This window comes from Pocillopora damicornis, chromosome 6 (genome assembly GCF_964200805.1).
Source record: "Pocillopora damicornis chromosome 6, jaPocDami1.2, whole genome shotgun sequence".
Taxonomy (NCBI): Eukaryota; Metazoa; Cnidaria; class Anthozoa; order Scleractinia; family Pocilloporidae; genus Pocillopora; species Pocillopora damicornis.
Window position 1 is genome coordinate 20,624,684 of NC_142675.1, and position 23,244 is coordinate 20,647,927.

Below are 23,244 nucleotides of genomic sequence, written 5' to 3' on the forward strand. Positions count from 1 at the left end.
TACTCTTTCTAATTCTTGTCTCCTCTTTCAGTGTTTTTTCACAAGTTGTTTTTCCTCGGAAAACATATCTTTGTTTATTTACGAGAAAAAGATGAAACAAAAAGGGCAAGAGAAGTGAGAGAAGGTTTTTTTTTAAAGTTAGGTTGTAACTGTGTCAGAGGTTTTGTCTGCGATTGCACTTTAGTTCAATTTATCGAAGCAATTCCAGAAGACGCCTTTTAGAACGGATGCTAAATGTGGTATTGTTTATCATGTCGTGAAGTATATGCTCTCACTTGAACTCGGTCAATTTAAATCCGACTAATTACTTAAGAGGGTAGGCGGAATTTTTCAACTTAGAAGAAAACCCAACATTTCCAGTGTAGCCGGTATATGTAACCATGCAAAGAACAGTGTCTTTTCTGTTCTCATGTTGTGTTGTACAAGGTGGTACAAGGTTGTACGTTTATACTCCTTGCAAAAGAAAATTTTTTTGCTTGGTCCTTGCGTAAGACCCTAGTGCGTGGGCATTCAAATTAAAAATACCAAGCTCTATTTTCATCTGATATTGTTTATTGTTCGTGTAGGGTGCCATTAAGTTTTTAAAAAAAAAAAAACACACCCTTTCACGAGACCTTTGTCGTGTCCCTTAGGTGTCATTCACTTTGCATGACAAAACACGTTGCAGAGCATGATTTATTAACAACTCTGTTCGCTTTGAATACCAAGCTCGTTTTCCTATCGTAAACAGCTGTAATCTCTCCTCGAAACATATGACTATGATAATATGACTATAATATTTATTTTTTTTGGATACCACACGGAGAGAATATGTAGTTGGCTCATTCAAAGTCTGAACTCCTTTTTTTTTCGTTAACGAACTTAAGCTCCGAAACGTAACTGATGTGCTGTAGTCTACCTCTCATAAATTGTAATTGTCTCACCTAGTGTAAGTAAATATTGTTTATAGTATGTAGAATAAGCTAATTCTTGATTTAAAATTCGTAATGCAAGTAGTGAAAGCATCAAATAATTTGTAGAGTTAGCAAGTTTAAGATAAATCCTTTTGTGAGTAGTTTTCAAAGTGAGTATTGATAAGTATAAATAGAAATAGGGGTAGTATTGTAAGTAACGTATGTATTGTTAGTATCGTAATCACCGTAAGTATTTTACGTAGTCAGCAAAGACAATTTCAGAAAAAAAAATTTTACCATGAACAGGTTTTGATTCCAAGGAACTAACTTTACCACGGTTATATCTCTTTAGTCTAAGATCAATAAATGTTTTACGAAACTCAGTATAAACAAAGGACTTTTAATAATTATCCTCAAAGGTTGCAATCTCGTTAATTTTTAATTAACGCTTCTTCAAAAACAAACTAGTACTAGTGGAAATATATGTTAGGATACATACAAACATTTTGATACTTTGTCCTCATTCAGTTCTTAATGCATGTTTTTAGTCACTTGGGGCCTCGCCAACATTACGCCCCGTGAACTTGAAAACAACTTAATTTGTACAGCTAGTTCTACTATTCACCTCAGAGTGAGAACACCGATTTGAAATTTATAGGTCGTAGTGTCGGACAGGGCCTAACGTATGTCGTGTTTTTTCGAAATGTTTTTTTCACAATTATTAAACGTGCTCCTCGTTTTTGTGCCCAAACCTCCTTAGCCTAGCAACACAACACACAAAAGAACTCAAAACAATGTTAGCGTTTCCTTCTTACTAAATGAAAACCACTGTTCAATTCATTAGTGATAAATTTGAAGATGTATTTTTCTTGTTTTCCCACAAGGAAAATCTTTTGCCGATCAAACCGTTTGCAATTCAATAGCATTAACATTTTCGGGAATCTCCGCTGAAACAATCGTAGTCGGTGTCATTTCACCTTTCTTGTCGACGCTCCTCGCACTAACGGCATAAAACAGTACAACTGTCATGTAAATCTCCACGAGACGAAACATTGTTTGAAACGCCAACCATGGCCACGCAGAAACGAAGCGCGCATCGGAAAAAACGCCATAGACGCCCGCCATTGCGTAGACTTGCATAACGCAAATTAAAACGCCGCCCGCGACCGCTGCGAGACACATGCGGAGAATTGCGCGCGTGCGGGATCCACGACCTTCCGCTGGCTCCGTAGCCCAACGTTTGGAGGAGTCAATCAATTTGAATTTTTTCCAGATTAAAATCGATATGAAAAAGTAAAACACCGTAAGAGAAAAACCAAATAAAAGGTACAAAATCTGGCAAGTAAGGGCGAGGCCTTTGAACTCTGGAACGAAAGAAATAGCAAGTTCTGCTCCAAACGCGAAGAAAAAATATGGCAGCGTTGCTAAGGCAATATTCCTTGTATTATACCATTTTTGGAACCGCTGTTTGAGTATCAGTGCGTTCCTTAACACTATAAACATCAGGGTGTAGGCGGTTATGATGCAAGGCTGTCCGATGCCCCAAAGAACGTTGATAACATAATACGGTGCAGTTTTCCGCCAGTGGTATGCATCCATGCAGAGGAACAGACTTCTTGTGGCGCAAAACAGAGCCAGAAGACTCAAAACAACGCTGGGAACCTTGTTTTGTTTGAGGATTCGCACTCCTTTGAAGCGCTTCCACAGGGAAAGTACAATCAAAAAGAAAACAAAGGCAAATATCGCACCTAAGCCATACTGGTGAAAATCCCAGATAATCCCCCATTCATCGACCGCCTTCGACCATTCTGGTAGAGGTTCAGCTATTCCTTCAGCTGTCGGACGATTATCGAATGATTCCGGCTCTGTTTCGGGGAATGTATTATTGATTTTCTTTTCTGGCTCTGGAGTAGCACTCATCTTATTACCAAGCACTTCTATTTGCAACAGGTCTTGAAAATATGGTCACATATTGTGAGCTCTCAGAAAATTTTGCAGCTTTGACTTTTTCCGTATTAAGTGTTTGCTTTTGAATTCCTTGTTGTATGAAATCTTATATTTTTTTACTTTACCACCGAGTTTTCGTGATCATCCAGTCTTAAGCCAGACTGAGTAGCCTTGAGATATTTCCTCTTTTAGCTGCAGGCAGTTTGTGAAGAGTACGTAGTCTTAATTTCTGCTCTGATGTCTGCTATCTAGAATCTTCGTTGAACAAAATCTGTTGCGTAACTTTACCTCCAGTCCACGCTGTCACAAAACATTCCAAGTTTAAGTATGGTAAGTACTCTTTTCTTTCAAATGAACTTGACGTTATTTGAATGACTAGAGTGTATCACGTACACGCTGTAGTAAAATGATATATGTTTGTTCCTTGCTCAAGGATATCCCCGCCTCCAGGTCTAGTTTGTGGATTAATCCGCCATCTGCTTGTCTTTTCAAAATACTCGGAATAAAGTCATTAAATGTCTAAGAGCAGACGTCTTCTCATGAACTATCCCGTGGACTCAAATCGACTCTTTGATGGTTGAAGCTGAGAACGTTTAATCCAAACAAATGCTTTCCCGTTTACGCCAAAACTGCATGAGATAAGAAACAACCGCACATTAAGATAAAAATTAACATAATAATAGATGACCGCCCTACATTTTCTTTTGAATCAGCTTTTAAATACGGTTTGAGATTCTGTTTACTTGCTAGAGAGGGTAATGTTCACAGTGCCAGGTTTTTAATTAAAACCAAGGTTTTGCTTGTTTTTAGCGTCACAGGTGAAGTACACACAAGGCGATTGAGCTTTCCATTGATTTCGAAATCGTTTTGACGTTACAGAAGAAAAGGTTATCTTCATTTCGGCTTTGTTTAATATATTGTGCTTCTAAAATTTCTTGAATTACTATTTAAAGTGGGCTATTATCCATAAATAATGTGTTTCTATTTGAGAAAAATAATGCTAATCTTGGAACCTTACCGAAGAAATTAATAACTTTAGCACAATGAATAACTGCTGAGGCTATTTTTCTTCACGTTTTTGATGGAGAGCGAAATAATGTGATCAAGATTTGAACAATTAGTCGGTAAAATTCGTGGAAATATTTTGAGACCGTTGAATGCGACAGAAAAAGAGACTTATGCGATTTTTTTTTTCATATCAGGTTTACATGAATAAGTAGCAGCGAAAACTGTTATTAATATGAAAACAGCTCTTTCCAAGCCTTGCGGTACAAAGTAAGTCAATTATCGGCTTTCATTTCAGTTTCTGATGTTATGACTCCAGCCGCTTTTGGAAATTCGGTTCAAACGATATTTTGAAAAGTCACAGGTTTGCAGCCAGAAAAAATCGATTATTTTAAATAAATAACCTACCATTATTCGAAACACTCTTGTCTTTTCAGCATAAAACCCCTCATTCTCCCCTGAATAATGTACACAGTTTGACTGGAAACATAATGGTGGCGTCGAATTTCCTATCACCTGCCTTTGTCTTAAAACAACAAGAAGGTTTGCATTTGTTCTTCTATCATATCATGTTGAGCTAATGTTAGCAGTGAAGTGAACTTAAGACAATTGTGACCTCGTATTCCCTTTGAGTAAAGCCATTTTCGCGAATCTTGAGAACTCGAGCATCTTTCTTCGCCTACCAGTGCAAACGAACCAGAACAAATCCCTTACGGGCCTGAATTTTTTTCAGGTCCTATTTACAACTACTCGTTTCAGTAGTGTTCTTAGCTGCAAGGATCTCCTAATTTCATCTCTCCACCGCAGTGCAAATATGTGAAATTTTCATATATCTAAAATCTTCAGAATTTAAAATTTTCGCAAAGACCTTTCACTGTTGGTCGCCGCCCAGTAAGTTTGTTCCACTGGATCTTCGCTAAGCTTAACCCTTTAACTCTCAAGATCTTATTATCAATTCCCCTCTCAAGCTGTTACAGATTTCCATGTAAGTTAGTTATGAGATTTGGTCTTTGGATGAGGATAACAAAAATCTACCTAATAAGTTTGATATTCTCGTCACCTGTTAGCTGGATAATGTAGAGATATTATGGCGAGAAGTTTCATGTTAATATCTTCTGAGAGTTGAAGGGTTAACCTGAGATCATTCGTTCATGCAGTCTCTTAATGCAGTCTCTATTTGCAAATTTCTTCGTGACATTAGAAAACCTCGATTTTTGAGTATTCAAATCGTTATTTTATAAAAATTGCGCATTATGGTTATTCTCGATTAAGTAATTCATTTTTCGCTTCGTAATGAAAAGGGTGTTTAACCCTTAAATTGCCGTGCTTTGTAAGTACGATCTCTACACTAAAACGTACTTTTATTTCGTGTTTTTACGGTGTGAAAATTAAAGAAAGAAAGTGGCATACACCGTTGTTACCTTAAAGAGTTTAGTGTGCCGCTAAATTTGAATATCGGTCCTGTACAGTCAGACTGCCGCAAATTGAGGAAGTCGAAGACCGAGCTTGTCTCCCATATCGTTGCAATCAACTGCTTTTCGACCAGACGGAAATTGCGGTGATACTTAATCGCTCCATTTAAATTGATTCTTATCAATATACTTTTCTCAGCGGTAAGACAGTATGCTTCGAAAATAAACTTTCAAATATATTTACCATGAGACCTGTCGTGTTCTGTTAGCAGGTATCATTTGCCAAGAAAGCCATTTCTTTTTGTGAGATTTGACGACGCTATTTCCAAGCAAAATCTTTCATCAAACAGGGCCAGTCAATCTGGTAAAGATACTGAAATATTACCGAGCAATGAGACAAACGCTCTCCTGGCTCTCAAAGAGATCACTCACGAAAAAGGAAAGAGAAATCTTTAAAAAAAAAAAAAAAAAGATGCTTTCTTTTCTATTAAAAAATAATGAGTTAGACCGGAAATTATTTTTTTGTGCAATTGTAGTCAAAACATGTTGGCAAGAAAATCGTCACCAATTTTCCTTTCTTCTTCTTTTCATAATCGAGAAGTTCTATTTTTAAAAATACCAACCATGACATTCATTTTCCTTGGATATCGCGACCCCCCGCTGAAAGTCGACTTGATCATTCATAATTGTATTTAGCTTCGAATGGTAAATCGAGTCAAGTTCAGCATTATTTCAAGTACCATTCAAATTTCAAACGGATCAACGCTGTTCCGATGTGTAAGTTGAACGAAATAAGGAACTTAATTTAAACTTTTCTCATTAATTAACAATGCTTAAGCTGTTTATGGGGAAGAATCTGCAAGAAAACAATTATCATTGAGACGGAACCTTATCTTAATGATTTAACTTAAGAGGAAAAAGGAAGAGGGTTGAAAAACTCGATCAATACTTCAAAAACATCAAAATTACATTTATTTCATATTTGACTTCACGCAAGTAATTACATCTTTCAAATTTCCTCATCCGAATTATCTTATATTTGCAATTTTTGTTAGAGGTATTGTAAAATTATTAAACTTCCCTTTAAAATCAATCAAACTTTGATTGTAATTTCGCATACAGTAATTGATTAAGATTAACAGCAGTGTTAAAAATGGTCCCATATAATGAATTCATAATGTGGGGTTTTTACTTTCATGTTTTGTTTTTGTTTTTGTTTTTCTCATTTAATGTAGCGATTTTCCGAATGGGCTGAATTCATTTTTTAAAAAGCACTACGTTTGCGTTGATAATGAAAAGTTGTAAATCAAAATCTTGCGTTAGTTTTATTTATGTGAAGGAGTAGAACTTTCCCCGAAAGCAATACTATTCATTTGCCATATATAATTAGTTTGCACGCTTTGCAGGAGTTGCACGTTTTTCTTTCCACTTGCAGTCGTAAATGGCTTCCCTTGATGTTTCGTATTTAAGTACAACGACCTCAGTCAAGTACTCTTTATTTATTAAATCCTGAGAGTTTATTCTGCTCTCTCAATTAACAATTTTGTTCATTTTAGGCACGTAAAATATTGCTCAAGGACAGGAAATTACATCCTTTACCGTATTGATCAATATTTTAGAGAAACGTTATTTTTCAAAGACTAAAGAATTGAGGCCATATCTGAACATATAAAAATTATTTACTTAACCCGCAAGGCAGCTGATCAGGCACATTTCGGCATTAACTAATTCTCTTCTCAATGTGTAGTATTAAGTAAATGTTATATTAAGTTTAACGGGTGAGATAATCAGCGAACCCACTTTATCGACAAAAATAGAACTTATCAAAGTTTTGTATGCCTTGCCGTCTAGATGTCTTCCAGATCCGTGATAACATCTATTCATTTATTGTTGAAGTAAACTTGACAACCAAATACCAAAACTGGATGCAAATTTTTTTCCTTGCAATGTGATTGTACGAAAAATATTATTGCTTTATTCCACTAAAGGCAATATTTACCTAACTTTAAATTTTTGTTTTTAAAAAGAATGCATACATGGAAGTTAATAGGTCTTTTCGAGCAAAATTCATTGCCTAGAATTTCCCATGAGTTGGTGTTTTCAAACAGTGCCACGCTAGCTCATTTGAGACCAGAAAGACTGGACCATGAATATTCAGGTGATACCTGGTGAAAACTGAACCACTGGCATCTCATGTCCATCTTATAATATTTGAATGCCAATTCGTTTTGGTCACGACATCATTACTGAAGAACTGAAAAAGGAAATTAATTTAAAATTGCTCCATAAAATTTCTTTGTACTAAGAACTCAATTCAGTTTACTTGGGATATATGGACTCAGCCTTACGCATAGAAAATTTAGTTAATCAATTAAGTCAGGTCTTACTTTATATTGCATTAACTAGAGGGGTTTGATTCGATTTAGAACATCGCTTAACCTTGCTTGTACAAACCGAAATAACATGACACTATTTCAGTTTCGCGGCGGTGGACCGGGAGAATATGATCACTTTAGAAATGCACTTGGTTTAAAAATAGGATCCTCCATATTATAGACGAATTTGAGCCTTTGTACTTAGTTCAAAAGATAATTGTTCTGCCAGTCTGCCTCCAAAACAACAGCAACACAGAGAAATTAAAATTTGGACGAGAAACTTCCTAGTTGTCTACCTAATCAGAAAAGACAAACTGAAGGATTTCAGTCGGTAAAATGTACCTGCAACACCGACGGTTCTTCTCTGTGGTACACCTCAGATTTTCTTATTTGTCTTATTAGATAATTGGCTCATGTTGCGATGTGTTCTCGTTTATGAGATAACAACAGCATTCTAAGAACTTGAGTCCGTAGTTTTATGATTTTATCAGTTGTTTAGCACAAAAATAAGCATTAATTACCTGATTAACAATGTATTGTTGTCGTTAAAAGCCTCGTCTATTGTTGACCCTTTTCTGAATCAATTTCTGTCGCAGACAATCCCTTAGTCATTAGCGAAACCTTTCAGGACTAATAATGGCGCACGCTCTCCCCGATAAACTCGAATTATAATATTGAATAAAAAACTGATTAAAGAAGATCAAAGATTATATATACACGACTTTCATAATGGCGGACATCGCGAGAGTCCTGGATCGAGTTTCATGAAAACGAGGTCAAAAAGGCCAAACTATCGCGTCGCGTCCCTCTTTGTTTGTTATGGCGAGTACTTCGAATATTTCAAAATCCGACATTTCTTACGGAAAACGATATAACTGGCGCTTCTCTTCTTGGAAGAAAACCTGAGAGGTTAAAAATCTCAGAGATTAAATTTTGGCTCCACTGGGAGAAATACCAACCAAACCTTTCAAAACGTTTGAACGTGTCCTTTAGTAGCATGTCGTAATGATGTGGGATATTGATCAAATGAAGCCTTTAAGTGCTACTGTGGTTCTTTCTTTATTCACTCCGAGCTTTCGCCGTTCTACGGCATCATCAGGGAGGACGATAAAATATTTGCGCTATTGTTTTAAACGTTGGAGGTGCCACTGTAAATTAGCATAGTGTAAAACTAGCCAGTAGGACGCATGAAAACTAATGGCGTGATAAAATGTTCTAAAATATGTGTTAAAAACAGTTAATTAAAATAGCTCATTAAAATAAATCATTGAAATAGAAGATCGTTAAGTTCAGTGCATTCCTCACGGGAGTTCAGTCCCGGCTTGTGCTTTCTGATGTAATACGCTTCGTACAATCGCAAATTGACGGGGTCATTTTCACGCGTGATTACTTTGACTTCAATGTTATGGCTGTTGTTGCGATGGTGTGTTGTGAGATGTTTTTTTACCGACGAGTTGTCGTTGGTCAAGTGTTCTTTTGTTCGATCATGTAGGAATCGTGTCGTGCTTCCGATGTAATATTCGCCACAAGCTTTGCACGTGAGCTGATAAACGGTGTTTCTCTGTAGGCATAAATTGGTGTCTGCGATGGAGCAGTTTGGTCTGTTGCATTTCCTTTCTGTTGTGTTGTGTGAAAGGGCTTGCCTTTCAAAGTTGTGTGATTTTTGTAAGCACTGAAAAGTTCTCAATTCAACTGCAAGCTGCTTGGCATTTGACATCTAACCTCAGTACAGTCAATTATGACTCTAGTAGACTTGTACCTTCCCTTAAAAGATTTGGGCATTGTATCAATTACTTTTCTGCTGGGCCAAATGTTTATTTGTCCAAACTTAAAGAACATAAAATTGACCCATGTGACAAATATTCTTCTTACTGTGGATGCTGATACATTAAATAATTGAACTAGATGATCCTCTGGGAATCCTTGCCTTAGTCTACACATGACCATAAAAAATTCATCAAGAGGCCTTAAAGATCTAGCTCTCCACTTTTTAGTTAGTAGTCAGCCCTCACTGTAATCAGACTCAGTGATGTTGTCAGTTTTTGACCGCCAGTAGGAAATGATAAAGATATTAAAAAACAGCCATTAAAGTGTCCCAGCTTTGAAAGCCAGTATAAAAAGCAGCATTTGAATCTTTTGACTTACAGTTTTCAAAGTTAAACAACCTTTTATTACTAATAAAGAGCATCACGTTGCCGCTGGGTATCTTACAGTTGGCGCTTAAGTTCCTCAATTTCCTGTTCGAGTTTATGAATCTTCTTTGTTTCGACAATATGTTATCGTCCTGTTATAGACTTCGAATTACATTATCGAAACAATCTTGTGCGCTTTCAACACAAAATGGCACCAATTATTCTGTTCTACACCCATTAGTTCATAAAGTACCACAACAAAGGGGCTTTTTCGGCTTTAACTAGATCCATATTTTTATAAGGAAACTCAACGTGAGTGATAATGGGTCTAAAAAGGTGCCAAAATATTTTAACAGTATCAAGTGATCGTGCAAGTTACAGATTGTGGTTAAAAGTGTTTCACTGCACCATTAGAAGATGAGAATTCTAGAATGGGTTTTTTAAAATTGAGAAGGTGTGTATATATATATTTTTTTTCATATCGGTTAAAACTGTAAAGAGAAAGACATAAGGTTGTCAAGAGGTGATCCATATAGCTTATATTGAAACTAGATGCTTATAATACCAAACGTTTCTTCAAATATTCAATAATTCCATGAAGTAGAGGCTCTTAATGGTGTTAACCGTTCGCCGTGAAACGGGAAACATTTAGCCGTGAGACGTAAACTGATTGACCAATTGCAACAATTTTTCGTAAAAAGTCAACTCAAAAAGTCTTAATTCAATCGCAACGAAAATAAATTAACCATTAGCAACGAAATTTCCAAAATTTCAAACCGATAGCCGTAAGAGCCATCACCCTGTTGAGACCATCAAAGTACTCATTCTAATCAAGAGCAAATTAATATTGCAGGAAAATTTTCCCTCAATTCTGACGCATATAAGTATGAGTGGCTGTGGCGTTTTAATAAACTTAGAGGTATGCCGATCAAAAGGTGGAAGCAGACATTGTTGAGCAGTATGAATAGAAATTTACTTCAAACTAATATTGCGTAGAATTGTCTGATGTAAAGATTGCTCTGTTGTTGGATAAAACGTTGTGTTTCCTTCTTTGTACGGTTCCAAAACCGGTTCCGCTCCCGTAGTATGCAAATTCTACGGCTTTAAAACAATTCATTTTAAAATGAAAAAACTCTATAAGTGTTGCAAAGTTTTTGCTGCCGTTATCGAATGGCTCTGGCACGACTCAGATTCATATCTCGTGTTTCAAGTATTGTCTCCTTTCATTACTGTTACATGGATCATCGACACTAGGGACAATGTTTCAAATGATTGCCTTGTTGAAGGCCTAAATGTAATAACTGTCCTAAATGTAATAAAGTCCTAAATGTAATAACATTTGGTCCTATATGTAATAAAGTCCTAAATGTAATAACATTTAGTCCTAAATGTAATAAGCCTCTAATGCAATCGTTTAACGCCTTCAGTGCATTATTGTTCTGGCGGACATCCACCTTGAGATGTTAAAGTGGCAGCTGTTGCACCAAAAAACCGCTGACCAGTATACATATCACACTACGGGCTCGCTGATATCAATGGGCGTCCTTTTACTTGCTGGACATAAGAAATATCAGCAGTCGAAGTATGGTCCTTTGAGCGGTTTATTGATCGAGTTGGAAAAAATTATTTCCAGCCTAAAGTAGGCTTGTGCTTGGCTGGAAGCTCAGTAGGATGGAATCGATTGGTACGTAATCATTAGGACTTTTTGGAAAAGAAATTTACTACAATTGATGATGAACTAGCATGTTATTGTTGATGTTATCGTTCGTGTGAAAGTCCTAAGTACTGATGCACCATTTTAGAGCAGTCTGAATGATTTCGCTGTCACATGTTAATCCAAAAGAAAAGTGTTATCATCAATAGTGTTACTGAAATTTTGCACATCTATGTTATTCAGTGCCAATTGATTTTAATGAAGCATTTGAGTTCGTTTTTAAGAATGACTACCTTGATTTATTCAATTTTGAACCTGGGATATTGCATTTGTAGCCCTCTATGGCTTTACTCCACCTCAGTAATCAGTTCATGTACCATATGACTATAAATGGAAACTGTTGAGCTTTCCTTTTTCATTCATCTATTTATCTATTCATTTTCTCCCCTCACGGCAGGTAGAAGAGATGAAGTCAAAAAATGAAATGTAGACTTGAGATCAACTGTAAAATATATGTTTTCCCAATATTTCGGTTCGGGAACTGATGAACCTGTCATAAGGGGATAAAGGAAAAAAATGAATGGTTTATCAGACCATCAACTGACCATCATGCGTTGAATGTTGTAGCTCAATGCTCTTGCGTGGAAAAAAGGCAACATGTCGAGACCTGTGATCGTGAAATGGAATAATATATGATTGGTCAGTAGATATCTTGCTCTGTAAGTCACTTGATCATATAGCTAGCAGCGCGCGCGGGCAAGATGAAGTGAATCCTGTGTTCTGACTGGCTACCTGAGCGGGCATGATGGGCCTACCCTCACCCGCTTTGGATTCCCCGTATTGACCCCACGCAAGAAAACTTACAAAGTTCGTAACTTTTGGACAATGTCGGCATATACATAGAAAAAAAATAAACGACCCTCTTGGGTTTATTGTGTTGCAAACACAGTTGGCTTTCACTATCGGTTCTCGAAATAAACAAGCCATTCTTGATTCTTATCAAAGCGAGATCTTTTTCTATACAATGAATCCTTTAATGATTAAGCCAAGAGAATACAAACTCTCTTGACCAAGCTTGTTCGGTCAAGATGACTGGATGTTAGCCTCGTTCTTTTTTTACCTTTTTTACGGACTGAGACTTCGTCTCAGTCCATAAAAACGCAAAAAAAAAAAACAAAAAAAAAAAAAAGAACTCGCCCAATATCCAGCCATTTTGACCTCACGCTTGGTCAATAACACTTATGAATATGTTTTATGCAGACCCATACAAATCTGGTAAGGAAAGACAGTACAAAAAATGCACTTACGAGCCCGGAATTTGTCTAACGTATAGGTCAGTGGACTTCCTTTTTCTTGTAATTTGGTTCATGAAGTGTTAACTCCAGCACTGATCACACAAGTATATCGTCAAAATCTGTTACACTTAATTAAGAGTCTGAGCCCATGATATAAAGAGAGCTATTGATCAGCGTTGTCATTGCTTTTGCGTCCGTCAATTTGATGCCAAAAGCACATCAGTATAAGGTTTTGTAGCCAATGCTTCTCAACCTACGTCTTTAGCAAATAAAAAGACCCTGATTAATATCAGCGAGCCCGCAATATGCCATGAATACAGGTCAGAGGATTCTTTGGTGCAATAGCTGTCACTTTAACATCTCAATGTTAGCACAGTTAAACGATTGCATTGGAGGCTTATTACATTTAGGACCTAACGTTATTACATTTAGGGCTTTATTACATTTAGGACCAAATGTTATTACATTTAGGACTTTATTACATTTAGGACAGTTATTACATTTAGGACTTCAACATGCCTCACCTGATATGTGTGCCTGGCTCTCACTTTTCGATAACTGAAAAACGAAAAAGATGAGAGGGTGCTATTTCGCTTGTTTACTGCCAGAGAGCGTGTGAAGGAAAGACTTACTAAGATGTAGTCTGAAACCTGTCTACTGTGAAACACATAGAGTGCTTTTTGATTGAGTGTCGTTAATCCAAAACCAAAATTATTACAACGGCTAATAAGAACATTGGATGATATCCCAAGCAGCAAAGCGCGGGAAAGCAAAGCGCGGGAAAGCAAAGCGCGGGAAAACACACGTTACTTTGTCCTGATTGGTTCTATTTTTAGCCTGATTAGAACAATTTTATTTGAGTATCGAAAGTAATTCGTGATTGCTTAGCTTTTCCTTTACTTCGCTCTGTGATTGGTCTAGAAAATTCACACCACTTTCTCAACCAATCAGATTCAAAACTAAAACCTTGGCGACTTGATCACTCGCGTTTCCGGCGCTTCTGGTAGTTTGCTTGTTTTTATTTGGAGTTCTCATTGGCTCCTGGTCATATTCTGCCTTCCTGTGATTGCATGGATTTCGGTTTTACGACACTTCCTCGAAAAAGAGCTCTAAGCCTAAATAAATAATGCAATCACAGAATGAATTAAGCACACTAATTGATTATTTTAGACATTCAATTAAAAATTGTCATTATTGATACGGCATTTAAAACGGGTGTTAGACGTTTTTAAGTGCAATTGTACAGAATTATTTGATATCAGTGCATGCACGAAACGTAATTCCAGCGTTCTCTTTTTAAATATCTGGCGATCCTTTGGGAGAACAAGACGAGCATAAGACAGGGTACCTGGTTATCAAATTTTCTAAAAAATGCTTTAAGTCTTCACTGCCAGAAAAAGCATTAACGTTCTTATAAAATATTCAGACATCGTTTCCTACTAATTGCATTTCCTTCACTTAGCTCAGCCCTTAACACCATACTATCACTATGCATATTCTCCATAACGTTCTCTGAACATCTCCTCAGGTGTTAACAAGGAGTATATTTTAAATAATCAAGAGCTTCTTCAGTTGGTGATCATTTCCTTTATTCTCATGACCTTAATGTGTGACTCAGGGGTGATATTGTAGGGAGAAATTAGATGCCAGTCACTCTTAGAGGTCAAAGGGTTGACTATCATCTCTGTCTCCTTCAGCACCAAGGAATTATGGCGATGTTCACAACTGCTTTGTGCATTGTTGCCTCTTATTTAGAAAAAAATAAAGGAAAAAAAGACAGTAGTATTTTAAATTCATTAAGCATGGTAGTAATTTAGTATTTACATAACCGCTTCAATTCCGTTTTAGAAAAAAATGACTAACCACTGAGAAAGGGGCTTTAAAAACATCAATATTTGACCATGAATGAAAAGGCAAATATGAAATTGAATTTTTTTTTAAGGTTCAAGAATCGTTTTTGTCATTAATGGAACAGAACAAATATGCTTAAAGTTTTTTTTCGTTGAAAATGAAGTTTCTTAGCACTTACTTTGCGTGTAGCCTTAGTAGTTGAGCACCTGCCCATGCAATTTCCAAGGAGAATGTTTTCTAAAAAATATATCTTTTAAAACGAGTCTAGATATTTGATAACGGCATACTAACGAAGCAATTACTAGCTATGCTGATAACGTAGCGGTCCATAAGTAATGATTACTATTCTCTCTTGCCGAGGCTACACTTCACAAAATCCGAAATTATTGTAATGGCGACTGAAAAATATCGCGGCTGATGAAATGAAATCAAATAGCCCGCCTAGCTGGGGGTTTTTCTGTATGCTGTGAATTCTTGAGTGGTGGAGCGAGCTCTGAAAAAAAATGTATAATACGGTAGCCAAGCTGGCTATGACTTATATTTAGTCACGGAACTTAACTTTTTTCTTTTCCATTTTTACTTTGCGCCCATTTGGTTTAGGTGCTTCTCGTGAACAAATATTCCCCCGCTGGCTACACCCAAGACATCTGGTTATAATCCCACGTGATATTCTTCAGTTCTTAAACCTTGCTGTGATCCATGGGATTAGAGCTCAAAAAGGTACAATTTAGTCAGGAGAACAAATAGCTGTCGTTTTGGAAGAAGAAACAAACTTGTTTGATTTATAGTCACTCCGAAAAATCATCATCCGTTTTCGAGGGTAAGCTGTTAGAATCTTTTTTTTTTTCCGCGTGTTGCAAAATATAATTGTAATATGACACACACACTAGCCTCCATATGAAATGGAAATATGTCATATGTTCTTACACATAATTTATTAATCAAAGCTCGCAAGTTTCCTCAAGCTTCAAGCTTTTAGGAAAACTGCTCTATATTTGCTTCCCAAAGCAGAAAATGTCGGCGGATATAAATCCTGGTGTATATTTTCGCGCCAAACAAAAGCTATCATTTATAGATGCAATATCCATACTCAAGACTTGGAAGAACTGCGAAGACAGTTTAAATGATAAAAGGATCGCCGGAGGAAACTTTTCTTTAAAAAAAAACTTTTTCTCATGGCTAAAGTGACCAACGTTTGGTAAACCTGAGCTTATGTCATCATCAAAGTCAAAAAAGGTATTGTTGGTCGCTCGAATGTTATAAATCTGGCCCGAGAAAACTGACAATGAGGGTTAGTGAAAATATAAGATTATTTACCCATCCTTTTCATTGCAGAAACTCATCGGCTGGCGTCGGTCAAAAAAAAAAAGTAGGAGAATTATACTCATAAAGCACTTTCTCGATGTAACTTCAGATGTAATGAGAAAAAGGTTTTCGAAAAACGAATTTAGATTTTTGAACTTTAGATTAACCCTCAAAATAAGGTAACAATTCTAGTTACGGAGTTTGTTCTAAATTCATTAAAAATACAGATAGGAATCGCATTGCCTTCAGGGGCTAAAAGATTGTGTTGTGTTTCATGATCAAGAGATAGGAAAAATGTCGCTGTTTTCATACATCGAATATTTTGCCGTATTTTTCTGCATATCTTTTTCCTGATCTCAACACTTTTGAAAGTCAAAAAAAATTTTCTTTTGAAACCTTTGAAGCGTCTGGAAGAAATTGATGTCGCTGAAAATAGCATTTGTAACTACCCGTTGTTACCGTTATAGTTTAATTTACATTTTCTAGGAAACATCCAAGAAGCGTAAGAGTTGAACAAAAAAATTTGGACCTTCTTTAATCCGCAAAAATTCCAGAATTAGATTTTGCTTCTCCTTAAGGCCTTTGAATATGATTTCCGCGCGGAAAAGCGAAAAAAAGTGGTTACTTTGTCGACAATGTTTTCGTTTCTCAAACAAATGTGTGTATTGACTAGACGTCCGAAAAACAAAAGAGTATTCTTGAAAGAGTCCCTGGCTATTCAAATAGCCAGGGACTAGATGATTCCATTTGCCTCTTGGGGGGGCGATTATCTGAAAATTAGTTTCCAAAACTGTTTCCTTAATCCATATTTAAATGATATCATGACAAATATTTGCAATTGAAAACACAAACTGCATGAAACCTGCAAGATTTATTAGAATTAATGGGCGCTATCACGAGGACAGTCCAAATTTGTTTGAAATAAACTTGAAGGCTTTATCTCACGAGATATCTTTCATAATTTACTGCAGATTCTTTTCGAATTTCGCCTTGTCGAGATTCCTGTTGAACCGTGCCTAATCCTAGCAAACAGGTGACATATTTTAAATTTGTGGAGCTGAATTGTACATCAGTTAACGTTTCTTAAGTTTTGCCAGACTATTCTCTTCCTAACGTACTTTCAAGCATTTTTGTTGAGATTTTTTGTTGTTTAGATCCTTATCACCAAGTTCACAAGTTCAAATCCATTTCAAGAATGTTTTTCGTGACTGCGAAAGTTTATCTCCTAATCATTAGAATCAGACTTCCTGTTTTTTATATCTCTGTATTTGCTGCTGCGCACGTGCGTTTGGCCTTTTCCCCACGCACTCAAAAGGTCAGGGAACAAACAGTACTCAAACTAGGACTCGATACTAAAAGAAACCGTAAGTAGATCGTTTAGAGGAAAAATTGGACGAATAAGACGACTTTGGGATAATTAATAGTTAACACTCGTCGAAGTAGAACGAGAAATTAAAACAATATGGCAAAGCTGTTAGTGTACAGATTTTTACACCTGCAGGTCTTTAGCTCTGTGGCTCTGTAAACTGTGAAATTTCTTTTCGATTTGTGCCCATGATATTGTGGACTTTGAAAAATTGTGATTGTCCACTTGTGTTGTTCATTTTGACTTAAGTTAAGACAGTCGCGGACGTAGTTCATATCAGTCATGAATGATTTCTTGTTCTTGTTCGACAGATGTGTATTTCTTTCCCGAAATACACTGATTTTAACTTGAAACACTGGTGTTCAGTATGCATGGTTTAAATGCCAGAAATTTGGTGAAGGTTAAAACTTTTAGGAAGAAAATACTCCTGTTCCAATACTGAAGTGTCTTGCGCAGAAGATTTCATTCCAAAACTTGTCCATGAGTACAATCACCACCATTTATCATTTTTTGATAAAAACGCGGTCACTTACTGAAGAAAAACACGAAAGAAAAATTTAACACAGCGAGGATCCTCTTGTTTATGCTGGTTATATCCTTATTAATTACACACATTTGCAAAGTTCCTTCTAGAAACCAAGAAAGAGAGTTTACCCATGTGTTTACCATTTGTTTCATTAAGGGTTAGAGAAAAACTCACCTAGGATCAGTTAGTCCACATAAACTTCCAATTTCTTCATGAGGTCCGAATTGTTGGCACACAAGGACGGTTAAAAAGTGGTCTTGTTCTTAAATACGTTGTATCATATATTTCCTGTTTGTTATTCAGATCCTCACTTTTTTTAGAGGATCTTCTTCACCTTCCTCTTCAATTTCATTGTTGAATTGCTAATTGCTTTTGGAGTAAATTTCCCGCTGATTAGAAACTTCTGATTCTTCCATATAAGGTAATTGCGATCATCTCTTCATAATCAGCTGCAGTCAATTAATGGCAAAAAATGTTCTATCGTAACAAAAAAATACGTATTTTTTTATTTATTCATTTATTAGCGACATTTATCCAGGGATTGTTGTGAACAACTTTTTTTGTCTTACACAATTTAAATTTATTTTTTATTCAGCTTCAAGCCGAAAAGGGTATTTTGCTTTTTCTAGCTTGCTTTCCTTCTCAGAAACATCTCGATCAAGTCTTCATCATGAAAATACACCTGAAGAAAATCAAATTGTCACAAAAATAGAAATGAATTATGCATGCAGAATATAGTCTGGGTTCCTTTAAACAAACTCCGGCCCTTAACAGTCACGGACCTGTATATAAAGGCAGATTTTTGTAATTTTCTTTCCATGCGACGATCAATATTCGCAGAGGATAAAACGGCCCAAAACGGACGAACGCTATTTCCGGCATGAACTTGCGCCGATGGTTTTTGCAAGTAATTTATTTCTATTTGTTGTCATCTATATTTTTCTATGACTTACATCTGTTACAATTAGGTGAATTCTATGAAAAAATAACGTTCTCCTACAATGCATCGCGTACATTCAGTTAAACTTACTTTATAAAAGCCACCCCGCTGAGCACCACAAATGCTGGCATGAGTCTCTTCTCCTTCGCACTTACTGCGCATGTCAGAATGATGGCATTTCGTACGACAGCAGTAAAACTGGGAGAAAATTCTGCAAACATGCATAGATGAGGGTTGGTCATACAGCGTGGGTTACAAAGAGCTAAAGATAGTTTAAAAGGCACTCAATCTCGTTGACTTCTTCTTGAGGTAGTTACATATATGCGGACATATTGAATTGAAAGGGATTGAATCACTGTGAGTGGAACATTTTTATCAATAAAAACACAAGTAAAACGAATTTTTTCTTGTTGACATTAGCAAAAGTCAAGGACAAAAAATTTGTATTATTGACCAAGCTTGTTCAATCAAGATGGTGGATATTGGCCAAGTTCTCTTTTGCGATTTTATGGACCGAGACGCAAAAATAGCACGGGCTGATATCCAGCCACCTAAAAAAGAACACGCTTTGTCAATAACGGATTTATTAAATAGCAAAATATTTCGATTACAATCACGAATAACTAGTTTGAAAATCACAATGTTTCGGGGAAAAACTTTAGTCTTTATCGGGGAAAAGTGATAAAGAAAAATTTACAAAAAGTACGAATCAGAAAGAAAAATTCTTTAGAATTATTAAATGAAGATGGATTGATTATTGCAGTTAGAGTTACTAATGATGGAGTAGGTGTATTGTTTAGGAAATTAAAGATTACTGTTTTAAATTTAGAAACAGGAAAACAAACCCGAAGGAGATTCAAAATATAATCACTACTTTATATCTATAATAGCACAGACAGAGTAAGCCTGGCAAATAATACGCATTTCAATTCACGAAAACCGTCTTGTTATTCGTTTTTCCTTTCTCTATAATATATAGGAAAAATAGTTTCGAGAGTTAAGAAATACAGAGCGAAAAGGAGAGAAAGATATTGCACAGCACGTTGACTTTGCATGAGTATTTGAAATAATAACTAAAGCAAGGTAATTTTTTATATCCATCTTCTCAATTCTGCATAGTTTCATCAAGTTCTAACTGGGAAAAATGCAAAAAAAAAAAAAGTCCGTTAAAACGGCATATGACGACGATGAAGTGACGTGAATTGTCTTCATGCCCTTCCTTTACATATTAACTTGTAAGTTTTAAAACAAGGGCCTAACAATACAGAAAAAACAGTCGCAAAAGTACCGAAATGACCTGACTGGACACACGTAGTGTACTAGCTTAGGATCCTTATTACTTGATAACTTTTAGAAGTATCGGATGCGTGCACTTAAAGCCGTTCAAAACGAAGATGAAAAAATACCCTTTGGTGGTGTGATATTGTCATGTTTACGTCACTGCATGCAAGACGTCTTGTTTCGGAAATTAAACGTGCCGGATTCTATCGGAAAATGTTTGTATTCTCGCTTTTGTTGTTGTGAGTTTTTTTTAATGAAAATCATGTTTTTCTTTTTTCTTTTATGTCTGGCTATAAATAGACGAAAAGAATACGGAAGTTTTATTAAAATAACGTCAGACATCAATATTTAAACTGGCTTATTCGTGCTCAAACCACAGTAAATAAGGATCGAACTTGAGCTCGATTGTTTCAGTCAACGATAAGCTGTTTTGTGCTCATTAGATCTGCTTTTTCAGGTAAAAAATCAGACGGAGGATGATTTCCAAACAGCATCGGCGTGCTCTGTTGGATGCAGAACCTGAGGCAGAAGCCACGAAAGAACCTTATACGAAAAGCTTCGGAGAACCTCTTCCAGAGTGGCATACAGCGATACCGACCTGGGGTGTTGCTTGGAAAATCTACCAATACGGACTGGGTGCTGCATTTGGAATACTTATGGTTCTTACCTCAGCCCTTATTCTGCGAGCTCTGTCGTCAAACAGAGCTAGAAGACCCAAAAAGGCTAACTTGATCGTGTTAGTCTTGCTTTTCATGTTTGGTTTGTTGCGCTGTTTGTACCTGTGCATCGATGCATACAGTACAAAACACATTTTTCCCAAAGCAGTCGCAAACTTCGTGTGGACCTTAGGCAACCCTTGCATAATCACGGCTTACACACTGATATTTTTGGTTTTGAAGAATATATTTGTGTTAAGGGAACGATTCATGGTGTGGTACACTGCAAAAAACATTTTATTTATCGCAGTTCCTTATTTTTCTCTTCAGCTAGTTGCTGAAGTAACTCTTTTCTATGTACCGAATATCGACGTACTAACTTTTATCTGTCAACTGGTTTACGTGCTTTTCAGCTTATCGCTGTCGTTCTTTTACTCCTTCATCGCATACCTTCTTCGGAAAAATTTCAGAGTGGAAAATTCTCAAGGAAGTGCGGAAAAAAGTCGACAAAATTTTGCGTGGACCGTTTCGAAAAGTAGTCCGCGCGGCAGACAAACTCGATCCATTATCAAAACTTGCGTCGCAGCCGTTCTTGGAGGCGTTATACTTTGCGCGCTTCAAATTTATTCTATGAGTGGAGTTTACGGGGTTTTCTCGGACGCCATTTATGTTGAGGCCTGGCCTTGGTTGATCTTCAATTTTTCCATGAGAGTTTTAGAGTTATTTCTCTCTTTCGTGTTATTCAGTGCCGCCTCCACACAAGGAACACGGCGTCGACAGTGCCAATCATTACCCGTAAGCTCGGCGGGTTCATTCCAAGGGCGTGCACGACAAAGAAATTGTGTGATTTCCCTCTCACCTAACGCGATTGGCAGTGCAGGTTTAAGTACGAAAGGCACTGCTATATTGTAAAATATTTTCAAAATGAGAAGCAGTTCACCGGAAGATTATTTCTTAGGGTCTCAATGGGGTTAACTGTCAGACTTAAAACGGCCTAAAAATTTAGCTGTTAGGCGTAAAAATTGAAACACTGTAACTGTTGGTCGTAAAAAGATTAGGTAAAAACATTTTTCTATTTATAATGCGTAATTCTGAGAGTGTCAAAATCTTAGCCTGTCATGTGTCTTGTCTTGTGGCTAATGTTGTTATGACAGTTATACAATTTATTTTGGTATCGAAGACATTTGAAAATGAACATCTGAAAATTGATTGCCAACCTTTTAAAATGATCGAAATTCATTTCGACATTCCTGTTAATCGTAACAGAAAGATATCAAGAGTGAACACCATCACCCCATTGAGACCCTCAAGAAAATTAAGCATATTAACACAAATGAAAACTGAGAAGCACATATTGTTTTCCATCCTGTCCAAATCACTCTTCACGTGGGGCTGAATACTAACACCTGCCTTCTTATACTTTATTAAAATTCTGAGAGAATTTTCGGGAATACTTTAACAGGGACATATACGAGATTTCATCAGGGAAAAAGGTTTATTTAAACTCGGTGTATATTCGGTATCATGTGGTTACACTGGGAATCTTTTGGGGTTTTTTTTGTATCACTGTTTTCATTCTTAATATCGAAATCTACTTTTTGAAGTGTTTTTTTTCCTTATTTGTTTGGTATAAGTATATTATTCTAGGCTTTAACGAACTTTGATCGATCGTGACAATAAGCACAAAAATTTCCCACTGCTATTAATTGCTGGATTCAGATTGAAAATCGGAATCTTTTGCTATATTTTTAGGGCTACAACATATATTTCACAATACGTCACGACGGTAAAACTAACTCATATATTACTAGCCGTTATACAGTAAATATCAGTCATACATTTATTGCCAGTATTAAAATATATGTATACTCGACTCTGTAATTCTACCACTTATTTCCCATTTCCACTACTCATGCTAGATGGAAGGTGATCAGATTAAAGCAGTGTAATAACTGTTATGTTTACATTTAGCGTTAAATGGTACTTGTTATTGAAAGACATCACTTATCCGGTCCCACTAAGATAATGATAAGTTGCGTCACGTTCACTGTATGGAACAATTATCAGAACACGTTTGACCAAAATAATTAAAGCAGATTTTCAAAATAACCTTTCTTATGGAAATTTTAATGAGGCGTTTTCGAAAATTGCGACCGTGACAAAAAATTCGTCAATAAGAAACATTATCCTCAGAGCACTGTTTTAAGGTGCATGGTCCAATTGAACGCGAACGAAAATTACTAACCAAGAGCAACTCATTTCATGAACGGAACGAACGTCTAGGATCGTTCAAAGATTGAGCTTTCTGATTGGTCAGCGAATTGTATACTGACAGGCACACGCCACACGATGTTGCAAGAACACGCGAAAAGTTTGAAAATCACTCGCCTTCGGTTCGGTCTCTTACTTTAAGTCCTTTGTAGTCAAATCTGTGAATCATTGAATCATTCCTAAAGCAGCTTACCAGCCAATCAGGTTCGAGTATTTTTCATTAGCAGAACTAGGGCTGATAGAGGCTGTCAATGGGGTGATTACTTTTACCGCTAACGGTTAAAATTTTTGCCATTTTACGGCTAACGGTAACATCATTCCATTGTTGTTGTTTA

General features: G+C 36.5%; 2 protein-coding genes across 5 annotated transcripts; one reads left to right on the forward strand and one right to left on the reverse strand.

The window, feature by feature from the left end:
* Positions 1–1,275: 1,275 nt before the first annotated feature.
* Positions 1,276–8,318, reverse strand: LOC113675365 (uncharacterized). 2 transcript variants are annotated; one of them, XM_089209232.1, is made up of 3 exons: positions 8,154–8,302; positions 4,254–4,371; positions 1,276–3,469 (listed from the first exon to the last, which is right to left on the reverse strand). In XM_089209232.1, exon 3 carries the CDS (start codon positions 2,811–2,813, stop codon positions 1,794–1,796), a length of 1,020 nt encoding a protein of 339 aa, XP_089065358.1. In that variant the 5' UTR covers positions 2,814–3,469; positions 4,254–4,371; positions 8,154–8,302; the 3' UTR covers positions 1,276–1,793. The 2 variants fall into 2 exon arrangements, with proteins under 2 accessions (XP_089065358.1, XP_027047736.1); XM_027191935.2 differs by lacking the exon at positions 4,254–4,371 and having other exon boundaries at positions 8,154–8,318.
* LOC113675364 (uncharacterized) lies at positions 3,039–22,599 on the forward strand. Of its 3 annotated transcripts, none has more exons than XM_089209231.1 (2): positions 3,039–3,170; positions 20,440–22,599. In XM_089209231.1, exon 2 carries the CDS (start codon positions 20,459–20,461, stop codon positions 21,548–21,550), a length of 1,092 nt encoding a protein of 363 aa, XP_089065357.1. In that variant the 5' UTR covers positions 3,039–3,170; positions 20,440–20,458; the 3' UTR covers positions 21,551–22,599. The 3 variants fall into 3 exon arrangements, with proteins under 3 accessions (XP_089065357.1, XP_027047733.2, XP_027047734.2); XM_027191932.2 differs by lacking the exon at positions 3,039–3,170 and adding an exon at positions 15,259–15,384; XM_027191933.2 differs by lacking the exon at positions 3,039–3,170 and adding an exon at positions 17,160–17,233.
* Positions 22,600–23,244: the final 645 nt, after the last annotated feature.

Bases quoted from the DNA above. Each gene is read 5' to 3' on its own strand.
- LOC113675364 (XM_089209231.1), top strand. From the start codon at position 20,459: ATGATTTCCAAACAGCATCGGCGTGCTCTGTTGGATGCAGAACCTGAG.
- LOC113675365 (XM_027191935.2), bottom strand. From the start codon at position 2,813: ATGAGTGCTACTCCAGAGCCAGAAAAGAAAATCAATAATACATTCCCC.